General features: G+C 33.5%; 1 protein-coding gene across 1 annotated transcript in view; it reads left to right on the top strand.

Annotated features, from left to right (window-relative positions):
• Positions 1–490: 490 nt before the first annotated feature.
• LOC106103268 (dipeptidase 1-like) overlaps positions 491–16,787 on the top strand; it is a 30,096-nt gene continuing 13,799 nt past the window's right edge. Inside the window, exons 1-2 of the mRNA XM_013282982.1 lie at positions 491–672; positions 15,174–15,227. Coding sequence (XP_013138436.1) covers positions 636–672; positions 15,174–15,227 — 91 coding nt within the window. The 5' untranslated portion in view covers positions 491–635. The remainder of the gene's footprint in view (positions 673–15,173; positions 15,228–16,787) is intronic.

Raw genomic sequence — 16,787 nt, 5'->3', positions numbered from 1 at the left:
CGAGGGGGGAGGGTAGGTCTTTTGTGGTTGGCAATACGATACTTAAGGCACGTGCCGGGTGAGTTAACCTGCGCACAACTTCGTGAATCAATCAACGTGGTAAGTCTACCCGGCAATCTTTTAGGCGACTTTCACGCATGCGTCGGCTGTAGGGATGAGCTCCGGGTAAGATGTCCTGGAACCACATTTCTTAAGCCGGTGAAAGAAAATAGATAGAGCAAGCGGAACTAAACGTTTATCCTCGTAATACGTTCAAATCATTCAAATTCTTACTCAATGGAATGTTAGTTCAAAACAAAAAAAATCGGAATTGAATACATAAAACCTTTTATTTGTACATTTTATTGTATTACACAAGTTGTGTTTTATTAAATAGAAGATAAGCATTGTTGATAAATAGGTCAGATGTGAGGTTTTTATCGAGAGGCCAGCCCTAGCGGGACAGCATCCAGCCCGGTGCGCGCCGAGCTCGGAGTGCCGAGTGGCGGGTAGCGGTCGGTTTCGTTCGCGTCTCCACCGCCTGTACACTACACTAGGAGTTCGCAGTCGCACGTCGGCGTCGGTCGTACAGTCGCACGACGCACCGCACAAGCACAGTACCCGCGTGCAACCGGTGGCGATAACACGTATACCACATGCCCGCCGCTCCCGACAACCAACTCAACCAACAAGGTAATATTTTATACTATAAATTTATAATAAAAAATACAACGAATTTTAAAAATATACAGATATTTTTTTGGATTATTTAAACAATTTTTTAAAATAGAAATGGAGAGTAATGTGGAGAAAATTCGTCGGGAAACCAAATGTCTTAAGGATGCCAAGTAACATTGATTTTATATTTTCTTTGCGAAATGCTTGTGCAAATAATACAAAGTTTTTAATTGTAATTGTAACAGGTTTTTTTAGTGACGGTGAACTTTTTTAAGTAACGATATTGACTTTTGCTGAAAGCTCATATTTTAGTTAGTAAACAAACTTTGATTACTATACTCTACTACTTGACCTAATATCAATTACAATAGAGTACAATCGTTGCGATATTGTATTACAAAAATATAAATAAGCTTCAACAAACTTTTAAAAAGTAGTTAATTTTAAAACGTAGCTGAAATTTACATAACTGAAACAACCTTATATAAAAATGTTTGCACAATAAGCTTTTGTAATTAAAGCTTATTTATTATTTTTGTACTCTAAGCAATTTAATATGGATATTTTATTGTATTTGTTTCGTTATCGAAAACGTGACACTGAACTTGATCTCTCGCATTTATTTTTCATGAACTTAGCGAAAACAGCGCGATAGCAAATTATCTCTTTAATTATATATCTTTTTAATTATTACATGGTAGATGAAATAGCAACGTCACTTTTTGTAATAAATTTAATTCATTGTCCGTTTTCAAAGGACCTTTAATTATTGATGCTATTTGTCTGGGATTAGCAAAAGAACTTCGTCAGACTATAATCTAGGGTAGATCTAGTTAGTAAAAAAGTAGCAATAAGTTATCATTGGTTTTTGGGTTATCTATGTGGATCTATAGGGTATACGTTTTATAATTTCAAGGGGGCGAGGCAACAGCCCTTGTCCCTTCAGGCAACGCCAGTGGCTAAGCGTCACTTTCAGGCGCAAGTACAGACATACCTAGAAATGAGATGACCTATGGCCTATTGGTTCAGACTTTGAACACTCTTTTATCATATTTTAATTGCAATGTAACATGGAAAAAGACAAGTCTCCGATTATTCTATCTATATGGTAAATGGTCATATTAATTTAAATATAGATTTTTAACACGATTAAAATGTTTGTATGTATGTAACTAATGTTATAATTAACGCAAGTGATTATAAGTCGATTCTAATTTACTGATATGATAAAAATCGCAACAAAGTGTTAAATTCACACTTGCAGACTAATGACCTCGTTTTGAACCCCTTTTTCCCGTCCGTAGCTGGTACGGCGAATGTGCATTTTTGAAAACAAATACGCCTCCCTGAGCTAATCCGCTCTCTAAGGTTACATTTTACACAACTAGTCGTGGATTTAAATTTTTACGTTGGAATGGATATTTATATTGTTAAGGGAAAATTATGTAAACTTAAATGTAACGTTTTAATAACAGTGTTCTAAATCATTTTAACTCCAACATTTAAACAAAACTAAACAAATTTTCTGAATTCACTTTTAAACATACGTTCGTTTTTGATAGAACATCCGTAGTACATTTGAACAAAAAAAATCTAACAGTTTTGATAGTTTTATTTTCTCGCGTGGGTTTCATAGATATAAAGTTACAAAGCCCGGTAATACCTGAGTTATAGCGGCTGCCGCAGACTGTACTATTTCAAAAATTATCTACTCAATCCTCATTAACATATTAATATGCATTCAAATTGTTTCTTGTAAGCTCCTGTCTACAATGGTAGTCTCTATACAAGCTTATTTTGATAATAATTATCAAATTATTTGACCAACTTTTGAGTACTTATTTCAAAATTGATGATGGTTTTACATGTTGTGTAGAAGAACGATTAGAAGAGTTTACATGAGCTTTGCTCTCCCTTTTCCTCTTTTATTTACAGTCTCTCAATAAAACATAGTAATTCTAATATTATCGCAATACAACTTGTTTCTAAACTTTGTTTTATTGAAGCTTGCTAAAACTGAAATAACAACTTATACGTATTCAGTAGTTTCTGAACTTATCCACTACAAATAAACAAACTTTAGCCCTTTATAATATTAGTTTATATTCCGGCTAACTCGCGTCCGCTGTTATTTTGAACGCGCGAAATCCACCCGCACCTATTCATACAAACAATACGAGAATTGTTTTGTCCTATGTAGCATATTATATCATCCAGTTTATGTTATTATGCTATGGCTATGTTAACTGTATTCTTCAACATAGCGCAATGTTTTAACTACTACTTCATAACCTTTTTCTTCTTATATTTGAATGAATCATCTGGACTCAGATATGATAAATATTGGTAGAGACATCATAAACAAGGAAGACACACTGGAGCCCGCGACTTCATCGAGTAGTGCGTAGAAATAGACTTCGACTTATAAACACTGGTTCGGCCTTTCGAAGGAAAAATCATGCTAATTGGAATTTGCTGGTTAGATATTCTGTCCTCAAATATTAATTACATTGTTAGTAGTAAAGAGTGTATTGTTTTGCATATATACCTCATAATCCTATTACTGTGTGCTTAAATCTGCTGCGATCAGAGACTCCGTAAATGCGATTTGTCGTCGTTTGTGGAAGATTTGACCGCATTTCCGATCGTTCCCGTCTGCAACTGCATACAAAGAACTCCGTTTAAGAATGCAATTTCCACTTGTACCTAAAACTTTTATATTCCTAGTCGCTTTCGCTGGTCGGAAGTACTGAATTATTGATATAAAAAGTAATGAAATGATACAATACCTAACACACTCTAAATTAATATTAAAATTGATGTAATAACATTAATTGGCTTATTATCTTGAAGTCTGAAGAAAGTGCAAATTGCTCGATTTCTCGCACAAAGCGAAACATTTCACATCGACGTTAAACCGACACAAGATAGTGATCAAAGGAAATTAATTGGAATATACACCGCATGGTAATTGACACGATGCAACGTCTCGATTTGCTTGCTCGAAGCGAACTCTGCTTTATAGTAACGATATAACATTTTCAATTTCACTTACATGAAATTAAATAATCTATTTAGTTAATAAAACTAAAAACTAATAATTCTATCTGCCTGTCCGTAAGTCTCTGCTTGATTAGGTTTATCTCAGAAACGGCTAGACAGGTTTTGACAGGATTTTTAATGGAAAGTAGCTTAACGCGTGAAATTAAACCAGACTTTTTTATTTACCACACCGAAGATCTTTCTAGCAATAGCTAGAAAGTAAATAAAACATAAATAGATTAAATCTATTTCTGTAAGTGACAGAGATATTTAGATAATGTGAAAAAGTTTTTTCTTTTTCTCTTTCTCCTTGTTCTTTATTTCTTTTTTCCTCTTCTTTCTTGTTTCTCACATTTTTAGTTCCTCTGTAACCGCCTGTACTCTTATAGTTATTGTTTGTAAACAGTGAAGTAATTAATTACTACTCGTATATAGCGCTATTCAAGACGGTTTCCTTATCGCAGTGTGTAGTTTGACGTCGAGAGAAACGTCTATATTCGCAGGACGTATCTATTGTTCGAGTCTGTTACATAAACCCGACTCCACAATAGATATCGAGGAATCAATACATATATTGGAGGCTATTTCGAAACAGTTATAACATGCAGTGACAGTGATATAGAAACAATAACTGATACATGTAATGTGTACGATACTCAAATACATAGTCAAGGAATGAAATTCCCTTCCCACAAAATAATAATGACAAGTTATCGACCTTATTTGTATTAAATATTTAACAGGAATGGGTAGGAAATAAAAGTCCTTGGCTATGTTTCACATATTAAATCTCTGTATTTGTAAAGGTATATGTCTAGTTCGTATTTACTCATATAATATTCCTCATGTTCTCCCCTCAGGGAGGTACCTCCCTACGTCATTAAAAATAAATCCTCCTTGATAAGCAATAAATTTGTTCTTGAAGTTTGAGGTGAAAATGATAACATGTTATTGGTAAGTGATATATTTATATCACATATGCTAAGGTTCATTTTAATATGAATATAAAATGTTTACAAAAACCTCTCCTAGTTTTAATACTTGGGGAAGAAATTTATTTGTACAACTTGCGAGACTGACCTTAGTGACATGACATGAACCTTTTAAGTAAATATAGGATTATTTGAATCTAATCTGCCTCAAACATAACTTCCTAGATTATAGAATTACTATTACCCAATTACTAGGTAATATTATCATGTGTTTTAGTTTCAACGGCTACATAAAATCGAAATTCTTTTTAGGAATTTTGAGAAGATAGCTTTTCTGAACACTCTTAAAAAGACTTCATCAGAATCTTAATACTGATTTATAATCGAATACTATAAACAAACAATACATTTAATTAAAATAGATTTCAAAAAGGTTATTTAATGAAGTGTGATAAAACGCAGAAGGGTCGGCCACATCTCAACTCCACGACAAGTTGGCACATTGTTTATTCCATTAATATTAATCCTGGACATGCGGCTTTCATTAGAAACGGGGATGCGGTCAATATGACGCCAACCGACATTAGTTCAAGATTGAAATAATGAAACCGTACAATACTATAGATAACTAACAGGCAATATTACAGTCCATACGTAATGGAGAGATTACGTTCTAAACTACACTCTTAATTACCTTCCTAAAAATTCATTTTTTTTTTAAATTACAGACATCATTATTAAAAGTTATACAGTGTAAGATATGTTAAGTGCTTAATGATATTCTTAAACTAAAATAACGTATTTAGAAAACAATAACAAATCTTTTCGTTTAATATTTCCCTAAGGGAGATTCTTAGTGTTGATTTGGTACTATAAATTAGAGAAGACCATTTAACGACGGCGAACGCTCCAGTAAATCAAATTTAAGCATAAATTCCTGACGTATTTCTCGTTTTCATCAAACGCTTTGGAAATTAAACTCAATATAATCAATTTTGGCTTCGGATTTAGCGCTAGCTGTTGTCGCATATCGACGTTATTATCGTAATAACCAATGCAATATAGTAATTTAATATGTTTTATAAAGTATAAATTAGATACATTATATTGACAGAATTTGATCAGCGTTGCAAACATGTTATAAATTGTTTATGGCATTCGATTTCATTAGAGTGCATTTTGTATCATCAAACACTAGCAGGATAAGAAAAATGTGACTAGTCGCTTCCGTATGGCGGACTTGGGAGGGGGGTTGTCACGCCCGACATGTCAAAAGGCGAGAGAGGCCAGTGGCCTGTAAAACTTCAAGCTCTTTTGAGCAATCGCTTCGAACGTTTGTGTCACTTCCTGGTAATTAATTCTCGCGTCACCTTTATTCCCTTCAGTAAAAAAATCAAAGCAAAGAGACGAAGTGGTTCGTAGAGAAACAAGCACCAAGGAGATACATCTGTACTATACAGCATCTTGGAACATCATACTTCATACTAATTTTATAAATGTGAAAATTTAGATGGATGGATGGATGTTTGTTAGAGTTTGTAGCCTTAACCGCTGAATGGATTTCGATAAAATTTGGTACACTCGTAGAGGATAATCAGGAAGAACACATAGGCTACTCACTTTAGTTTTTTTTTAAATTCCGCGCGAACGAAGTCGCGGGCAAAAGCTAGTATTTGAATAAATGTCTGAAATACAACAAATGAATCTCTTTAAAATCTTTCCATAAAAAAAATATTACGTTGCTACATTATAAAATCAAAAGAATCTATCTTATTGAAATTATCTACAATTAATATTTTGGTTCATATAAAATGCCTTTGTTTGTTTCGAAGGAAGCTTGGAATTCGCGTCTTGCTTGCCTATTGTCGGTTGCCAAAATACAAATGGCTTTAAATTTGTCGCAGAGAATGACAAATATTTGTGACCAGTATTTGTATAATGGCAATTTCTGAATTCTAATCTCAGACGTGTACAATCAGCTGCTAAAATATGTTTACATTTACAAATATTCAGAGACTTGTGTATGCTCTCAGTTTATAAATATGTATTCCCATAGCGATTCGTATGCTTTCAACCATTCGGACTATCTGAGTTTCTACGGTTTTGTCAATTTATAAATATTTGCTGAGCTGACTGTACTAATAGATAAATAATTGCATTCTCGCTGTTTTATTCGCTTAGCTGATTGTAATGCACTACCGAATTATTGTCACAGTCTAAGGAATCACGTCTTGTCCAGAATTGTTATAAGAAACTGTATTTTCAAAAACACGTTTAATTTATCTCATGCAAACTTTCAATCCGAATCCAAAGCCAATCAAGGCACAAGCAATTTACGATTCAATACGTGATTGATTTCCGTACGGACCTTATCACGCTCTATACTCTAGATAATATGACCCTAAAATATTGGACACAGATAGCGTAAAATGAACTTTAATGTAATCGCCGTAAAATACAATTTCAAACAAGCAACTTCTACAATTTCTGTCGCAATCATATTAGAAAGCAGGGTCAAAATATTCATCATAAAATTTGAAATTCGGTACTCACTTTGTAATTTATTTAAGGAACAGGCTAGAAGTTTTCAATGGTATTACCTGGTAATCCAAAGAAAGCGCAGTCGACCACGTAAAAGTTCTAAACATTAGTTATACCACATAACAAAGGCCTTTTTCAATACCTTCTATAGTACTCGCCTTTTGCCCGCATTTACTTTCAGTTGACACGATCTCATCCATCTGAAAACGGTGTTATACTTCTTTCCAAACAAAACCACTCCTTGGATAAGAAACATACACAAATAAAAATTTAATGTGTCTCAGAAAAAAAATTAAATAATTGACGATTTTATACATTTGTATTTAATAATAGATTACAAATCTTAAATGTTTTTTTATTCACAAGAAGCAATTATAGTATCTACCAACTAAGTTTGAGCTCCAAAGACTTTCTCAGCGCTGTAACTTTTCAACTATTTGTTCAAATAGCTCAGTGTTTAAGACAAAGTTTATCCTACTTTGAATAACAGAAGCAATACAAGTTTATTTTCTTGAACATTAATATTAAACTATAAAAGATGTAATGGTTATACAAGGACTTGGAAAATCTTTGAAACTTGCCTCTTGATATCTTTATAAGAAAATGGTTTCACAAAGTGGTGACGTCACAAAATTACTCTGTATTGATTGTTCATGAATAAACCTAATAAAAGTACAACAAAAAGCAGGCACTGGAAGAGTATTAGCAGAAAGGAACTACACACTAAGTACGGGCACACCGTTTAGAAATCTGTTCGCTCAAAAAGTTTTTCAAACCTTTTAGAAGTCAGTGCGCGTAAAAAGTTTCAATTTAAAAATGCACGCACCACGGTTTTTCATAACGTCCCAAAAGAAGTATTACTTCAAGAAGATAGAACTGAGGTACAGATGAGAATCTCTCAGCGACTATTAAAAGCTGGAATGATGTTTGTTTTGGAACGGCGCGGTGCATTTCTGCGGCGGTACAAAAATGCACAGTAACGTTTTATTTGCTACGAGGAAATACTTTCCTGCTCTGATCTCTTTTGATGTTCATTTCAACTCCATATTTTCCCAGCTTACAGATTCTAGGAAATATTTTATTCGATGCATGAGTTAACATGAACATAAATGAAAATGAAAAATAACCACGTTTACACAACCTCTTCTGGATTTATTTCTACATTTTAAAATATTATTCCAAGATTATAAGTTTTTACAACTTGAAGTTTCTGCATGTTCTAATTATCATCGTTCTTCTATCTACATTCCATACATATAATAAAATTGGAGTGTCTGTTTGTGACATCAAAAGAAAACTTCCAGATTTGGGGAAGATGATGTATTTGCGTCTGTCTGTTTGACCGCAGGCCGCGTTTGTTCCGGGTAATCTCCGAAAGGGCTAGGCCGATTTCGACCGGACTTTCACTAAAGGGTGGCTGATGGGCATATTATAGACTACTTTTTTATATTAATATTGTGTGGACGAAGTCGCGGGCAACAGCTAGTTACAAAATAGTTAGATAAGAATGTTCTCGCCATGTTCTATTTATTTAATCTTAGAACTGTATAATTCATGGTCGCGACTATTAACTCTAGAGTTGAGAGGTCACGTCCTTTTTGCATTGCATTTTCTGCCGCCTATACTATGGGGAGCGTTCTCTGGAATTGCTTGGAACAATTCCAGCCAATGAGATTCGTTATCACCGATGACGTCACAATTCAAATTTACATTTACTCCTTCATTAGTTGGCATTCCGCAACTGTACAATTTTCAACTGATCTTACGTAAATATCTTATTTTTATAATAACGTTAGAGATGTTTCCAAATCAATACTACTTAGGACTTCAATAAAGAACTCAATTTGTTCCTTGAAAACACTATTCCGTGAGTTAATTGGAGCACAGCGCAGTCTTATTACGTTCACAAAAGACTTTATTCACAAAACCAGCAAAATATTCACTGGAAGTTGATAAAGAAGATGGTAAACATTTTAAAATAAATAGACTATTACAAAGAAAGACAAACTGTCTATCGACTTTAAAATGTTATGTGCTCAAATCGAGAAGACACTACGATCGCAGCTCGGGACAAAGGCTTAAAAGCTTATCTTATTCAAGGGGAGTTTTATTAAGCTTATTTTATTTTAATACGCCAATCGTTCTTTGTATAAACTTTATTTAAAATTCCATGAATTGTGTTTATGTTTCAATTTTCTATAAGTCCTGGGACATCTCTTACTTCGATTTCGTCTTTTTTTCTTCATTTTCATCTAAAGAAGGGACAACACGGATGTAACTGATTTGACTAGCTTTTCCGATGATTGTTTGTAGTGGAAGATTAGAATCTCTGCACTACAAATTTTGAAATTAAGAGTAGGTTCACCTAACAACTCTTTTTGTAATAAATTTCCTGTTTTTGTATTCCTTAATCTTATGCAACTAAGCCTATAGCAGGATAGTTTATGTTTGTCTGAATTTGCAGTCTCTTTATTTGCAGCGTTTTAGCTTCAGTCGTTTGTAACTTAATTTTTGCTTCCGACTGCAATGTTGACGTTTAAAAGATAACGAAGTAAGAACGAACCAGTTTACTAGTGAATGCAAGATTTTCTTGAAATAGTTTACCTATCTAGTATATTGATCTCTTAATTTTCAGCTTGTTTTACAATCAATCTCAATAATTATAAGGGAAGGTATCCAAAAAAAAAGGCGCCCTCTTAACTGACCATCGGCATTTAATTGCTTTTCATCAAACATGTAAAAAAATGTGAAGAAACCACAAATGATCGGTATCGTTTTATAATTCCGCCGTTAGTTATACAAATGTTTCATTACGTGGTGTAATTTAGTAATAAAGTAACGTATAAATGGTTTTTATTCGTAACTATGTCAAAGTGTGGTGTCGAACGTTGAGAGGCTCTCGACGTAACAATAACAGTCGGCTCACCGGCAGCGCGACAATGTTTTGTCGTCCACACAATACTGAGCCCCGGCTTCGCAAAATTGTATTGTAAATAAAAAAAAATTGTGATACTTCAACGAGGGCGTTAAGGATTCCTTTAAAACTCGTTCCAAGAATAACGAAAATATTTCAATTAACGGTAGATTTACTTGCAAGAGTGTCTCATTACCTTCAGTAGAAAAAACTTTTATTATACCAAAGATAATACTTATTCGCTAGGTAATAGAGTAAACTGACAAGAAGTTTTTGTATTATCTATGTGTGTATGGATTATAAATATTAGTATTTGTAAGTAGTTTGTAACTACATCAATTTTATATTTTTTCTATTCTCCAGAAGGATGGGAATTACTGCCCACTTTCACCAATTGGCGACGTCCTTGTTAACTTAATTTATTTTTATAAAAACGCTAGCTAAAACATAATAAAAATACTTCCTTGTTACTCCTAGACTTAGGTTAACAAATTATTAAAATACAAACAAGGCAAGACACCGCTCGTGACCGTTCCTCTTTGTTTAACATTATCTTTCCAGAGATACTCTGACTATGAACTGAAATAGCTCACTTATTCTCTGTTACCAAGTGGAGGTCGACGGCGGGAGCATTACAATAATTACATTTTACCTTACTTTACATACTTTATAGGTACATATTAAGTGATGCTTGGCTCGATTTTAATATGTAAGTAACTAACAACCATTTGCTTAATAAAAAGTAGTAAGTAACAAATCATTAATAATCGAATTAATTAAATCGCATTACAGCTGTATTAATAGATAATTTTATGGAAATTTCAAGAAATCCTTTTTTAAAGAACAGGTGGTCCTGAGTATTGAGACGGGTAGTCTAAACCTCATTAGAGAGGAGGTTAAAAAGTTTTTTTAAAAATACGTGATTAATGTACGACCCATAAATATCATAAAGAAATAACATAATACATGATCAAGATAGCGATAGGTTTAGGACATTTCTGTATCTAGTCTCTGTTTATTTTAACTACGGTTGAACCTTAAATTAATATTCATGTTTGGATTGCGTTCAGCGTATTGTATTTGTTGAACATACATCTAAAACTATGATATAGTTTTATATGTACCTATGTATCTGTTCGTTACTGTTTAGAAATATGAGATGAAGGATCATCACATTTGCTTACAGAAATTGGTAAAATTGCGATGTAATTGGACAAGGTTACATTTAAGTACATTTATTGGAAACTTACTGCAGTTAATTTTTCGCTAGCTTGCCCTAGAAAAGATGCTATAACGAAAAGAAGCGGTCAAAATTCGTCCTGAACTATTGTTGCAAAAATTAAAATATCTAAATGCCATTAGCATGCATTTAAACAACAAATTTCTTATAGTTAAAGTAAAACCTACAAATTGTGTCAATTAGCAACAAAACACTAATGGGAATGTAATCCATCAACTTTACTTACAAAATCAACATTTATCACTGTCCTTTTGAATATACCGATAATTTTGCCATTCAAACATAATCTAGAGCTTAACATCATACATGTTACAACGGCATACTTATGTAAATAACAATGCGAGTGTTTTAGTTCGCTTTGCATTTATTATGTCAATACGGAAATCGATTCATTAAACAGTAAAGTGTTTCATGTAACCACAATTCATTAATCACCCTTGTTACGAGGGAAACAATGAGATGCATTATGCGACTCTAATCGATTTTACAACCATACATCAGTTACTCAGTACTTACCTTAGTTCTTCGAATAAAGCTTATTGTAACATACTGTGTTTCCATTTTCCAAAACAAACGAAAAAACACAGAAATGTATTATCTATGTTATTCTAATATAAAGACGTTTTAGCGATCTTAACTCAGTGTTAAACAGATAGAACTGTGTTTGTAATGTTCGTAATTTTATATAATGAAAAGTGAAATTAAATTTAGAAAACATAGCCTATGTTACGTCTAAATAAATTACATTTCCAACAGTGAAAGAATTATTAAAATCGGTCCAGTAGTTTTTATGTGAATACTAAAATACAAATATTTCCGCCTATACAATATTAGTACAGAGAACAATTAAATCCTACTTAATTAAAGTTATATTGTGATAATGAATAGCGTGTTATTGTTTATTGAGGACTATTGATCTGTAAGCAACACCAGTAATTGGTATCGATCTCAATGCGAGGCGAAATGCGTACCTTAATGCGATGCCGAGAGATAGAGCACAGTTATCTGCCGAAACATAAGTACAATGTACGTTCAAGATGGACAAACACGTCAGTGTACATAATCTTTTTTATGACTTACATTTCCTGATTCCGAATTGGAAATTGAATTATAGAATCATGTTTTTGTATTTAAACCGCAGTTTACGCTCTACTTTCGTCGAACTATACTTCCCACCTTCTTATAAACAAACGATGGATCATACTATTGTTATAAATGAGAAAGTTTAGATGGATGGATGGATGGATGTTTGTTAGAGTTTCGAGCCTAAACAGCTGAACGGATTTCGATGAAATTTGCTATATAGATGTAGAGGATAATATGGAAGAACACATAGGCTTATCTTTGTTTTTTTCTTTAATTCTACGCGGACGGAGCCCCGGACAAAAGCTGGTATCTAGATATTTTAACGATCTCAAGTTGCAACAATGAGCGCTAGGTATGTATATTGCATGCGATGTGCAATTGTTTTGCTGCCGTTGAAGCACAACTATCGAAACAATAGCACAAATTGTTATACCTCGGCGCCGCGGTCGGTGTCGGATCGTAAACTTTAACTTATTATATTTAACGCGACTTATAAAAATTTATCGAGTTATAAATCTTCGTTAGAGCAAGTCTTCGAGTTTCACGACCACGGTAACAGATGAAACTTTCAAACTTTAACTCGGGTCAATAAGACGGCGGGCGTCACGAAGTCGCGTCTGCTTCATGTTTAACCACTCTAATTATACTCAAACTACATTAATTAAAAAGTAAAACTGCTATATAAAAATTATTACGTAGTGCTTGGCAGTTGGTTAGGTTAAACCAACGGATTATGTAAACTCTAGAATCTTTTGTAAAAATGTTTACAAAACACAATAGCTAAAAAGTGACACATAAGTGGATTGAATTTTCAATACAGCAACCGTTTTAATGCATTTTCAAAACTCCGTAGCTTTGGCCTGAAACAGTTTTCCGGCGGCTATTTTTTAAAGTGAAAAATTAATGTTCCATTCTTGTTTCATTTCTCTGCCAAAAAAGCTCAAAAAGGAGTAAGTGACATTTTCACAAAGCTCGCGGCTTCCTTTTGCACAATACATTTTGCCAAGCACATACATCGTACACAATGTAGGGTAATTCGTATTCACTACTATTCTATTTCTGCGCCATTTTGCTTTTATTCGATATATCTCTTTATACATAAATCACGTCTAGTATCCGAATATGAATAAAATTCATAATGAACATAAACTAATTAGTAAAACACTTATACTTATAGTACAGATTCGTCGAGGGCCCTTCAAAAGAGTGAGCGATTGGAAATAGGTTACAAACATTTCAAAAACTAAAATAATTATAAATATTCGTTTTCAATATTAAGATATTCACTGTACTACATTTTAGTGTAGTTTTTCACAGAAATGGAAACAATAGAGTATTGTTAAAGTTAACGAAGTAGCGCTAGCTGTATGGAAACGGAATACATAGTCGTTGATGAAACAATTGACCCATGTCTAACAGTTTCGACATTCCTCTAACAAAGTATTGTTCCAAACATACGAGAATAATCTAATATTGAACGTATAAGTTAACTAAAATGTAACATAGTTTTTTAATAAGTTGTGAAAGCTACCTATTTGACATATTTATTAGCCGCTTTTATATACTGCTAATTACTTAAAATTAAAACATCGGGAAATTTGTGCAAACCATTTATTTTCCAAAATGAACATTGTATTTTATTATGTTAATGCAATTATTATGAATATGGAATTAAATTAAAATCAACGGTTTACTTTTTACGCGAAATCAAAACAAATTATCTCTAAAATAATCTCTAAGTAGCAAGCACACATTCCATTTCGTTATAATCTTTAGTTAAATATATTTAATACACGCATTCTTTATAAAATACAGCAAGTTGTGTGTAAAATCTCCATAGCTGTGATGGAGCAAATTGAATATTCATTAGTTACTCCCGCTCAGAAATAGGCGAGCATTACACGCGCTGGGAGTGCATCGTGACTATGCATAACGATACACCCTTACTGGTCCCACTGCAGACACACTTGTACGAAAAACATTTTCCCTCTCGTACTATTTGAAAAAGAAAACCGAGATAACAATATAGATTTTTTAAACACGTCCTATATAGTGTAAAACATATAAATAAAAACAAAATTAAGGTGTACGCTTTGTTGTTTTAATCTAGTAGAATAAATTTAAAACTCTAACAAGTACCGTGTGATCTCATGTAAGGGGGTGGGGGTCCCATCAAATCTCACTAAATCTCGTCGGGGGTGTGTCGGGGTGCAAAATGGAATAAAAACAGCACACGTAATTAATGGCCGCTCCCGTTCTTGTTTGCGCTTAAACAGGATAAAAAAGATAGAGGTTTATGTAACGTCTTATTTGGTGTACATTTCACTACTGGAAATCGATAAGTCGCAACTAAACAGTACTAATATTTTTTTTACTAATTAAATGTTTGTATTTCCAAAAATGTAACTTTAAGAACGCCAATTCATTTTAAATTCGTAGCAACAATTTGTCCTAAAAAATTTTACAGCCACGATAGAAATCACACTTTACATGTCTTTGTTTACCCTATACCTAATTTGTACGGTATCTTTTGTCTGCAGCGGTTTTATTGAATCGTTAAAAAAGATCTACACACCACCGCTCTAAGGTTGGTTTTCCATTGTCGACAATTCCGTAGAAAACAGTCTGATCAAATACATCAACATGTTTTAATACAAGTTTCGTGACAGCCGAATTTCAACTGACAACGATAGTCAAGTTTGTTGACGAAATACACTTGTAGTTGCGGAACATGCTAACATTCGTCTGCCTTTTGTTTCAGGTGGAACGCCTTTTTGGCGTTTAACTATCAAACTGCCTAATTTCGCAACTGCAGGTACGTTTTTATGAAAATTATTTTTAATTATTAGCTTAATATTTTTTATCTAAATATGTAAGCAAGACAAAAGCTCTAACTTAATGACAAATTTACTTTAATAACACCTTACTTAAGCTAAGAAATACATTTATCCTGCTACATACCTGACAGTAATGACAATTCTAACTGTTCGATTCTTTAATTAAAGTTGTCAATTATAACTGAGCATCGATAGTAGGCTTGAAGTATACTTGAAGTATTCTTTTACTTTTTATACAACGTTAAAAGCTCATTTTATTTTACAAATTGATTAAATTAATTAAATGCGAGTGGATTGTTCGTTTATGTAATTGAATTCTATTGAACTGTGAAATGAAATACAAAATCTGGAACATGTAAATGTTGTAAGTAAATCGAGATTCACAATTCGCCAGTATTGAGTTTCCAATTAGCGTTTCCCGTTATATTAACAGCACACTCGGTATCAGCGGGACGCAATAAGCCAATTAGATTCAGCACTGTATTACGATATCCCAATTAATGTACTCATACGAGTATATGTCACTTTTTATACATTCAATCGGTGTTACTTTTGGGATTAACTAATCAATTAAAGCTTTTGTCGTTTTATCTTCTTAGAAGTATAAGCATGACTTTTTACCATTTTGTAATATCACTTTGATTTATAACTTCTCCGAATATAATGGTGTAATAACTTTGTCAAAGTAACAGTTGTGATTGTGAACAATTAATATTAAATCAAGTCTAATCACTACAACTTGATATCTACTCAATTTTGCCGCTTCGGTTATTTTATGTATTTGTTCATAAAATCGAATGGAACGCAAAAATCAGACAAATTAAACGCAGTGTTCTTTTGTTAAAAAAGGTATTCGTAAATAAATCGGAATAGATACGAGAACCTTCAATTTAGAAGTACCTACACAACATTTTGTGCAGAAAATATATGTGAATCGAAAAAAGGATCTGTAACAAAATTGTCGACAGACACAAGGTAAGTAAAGCGACGGGGCGGGTTACAAACGACACGAAGCGAATTGCTCGGAGCACGAGACCCGTCTTTAAATTTTCCGCGAGATCGATGCGACGCTTTGAGACGACCATTTGAAAGATAGCGGATGTAAGCTATGATACTATCCAGTTCGAAATCTACACGAACAATTTGTGAAATACATTGTATTCTATTTTATAAACGAAAAAAGTCTGAGCCAAAAATATGTTAAGTTCATACAAGATACTCATCATCATCACCAGCTCACTATATGTCCCCACCGAGGGGCTCGGAGCCTACCCTAATATGGGGTGACTAGGCCATAGTCAACCACGCTGGCCAAGTGCGGGTTGGTTGACTTCACACATATCTTTGAATTTCTTCGCCGATATGTGCAGGTTGCATCACGATGTTTTCCTTCACCGTAAGAACGTCGGGTAAATTATATACATATGAAAATTCGAAAAATCGAAAATCACATTGGTACACGGCGGCGGGTTTCGAACCCAAGACCTGTAGATTACAAGTCAAGTGTTCAAACCACTGAGCCACCGACGCTCATACAA

This window comes from Papilio polytes, unplaced genomic scaffold, assembly GCF_000836215.1.
Source record: "Papilio polytes unplaced genomic scaffold, Ppol_1.0 DF824292.1, whole genome shotgun sequence".
Lineage (NCBI taxonomy): Eukaryota > Metazoa > Arthropoda > Insecta > Lepidoptera > Papilionidae > Papilio > Papilio polytes.
The sequence above is the reverse complement of the archived record's forward strand: the minus strand, read 5'-3'. Positions and strand labels throughout refer to the sequence as shown.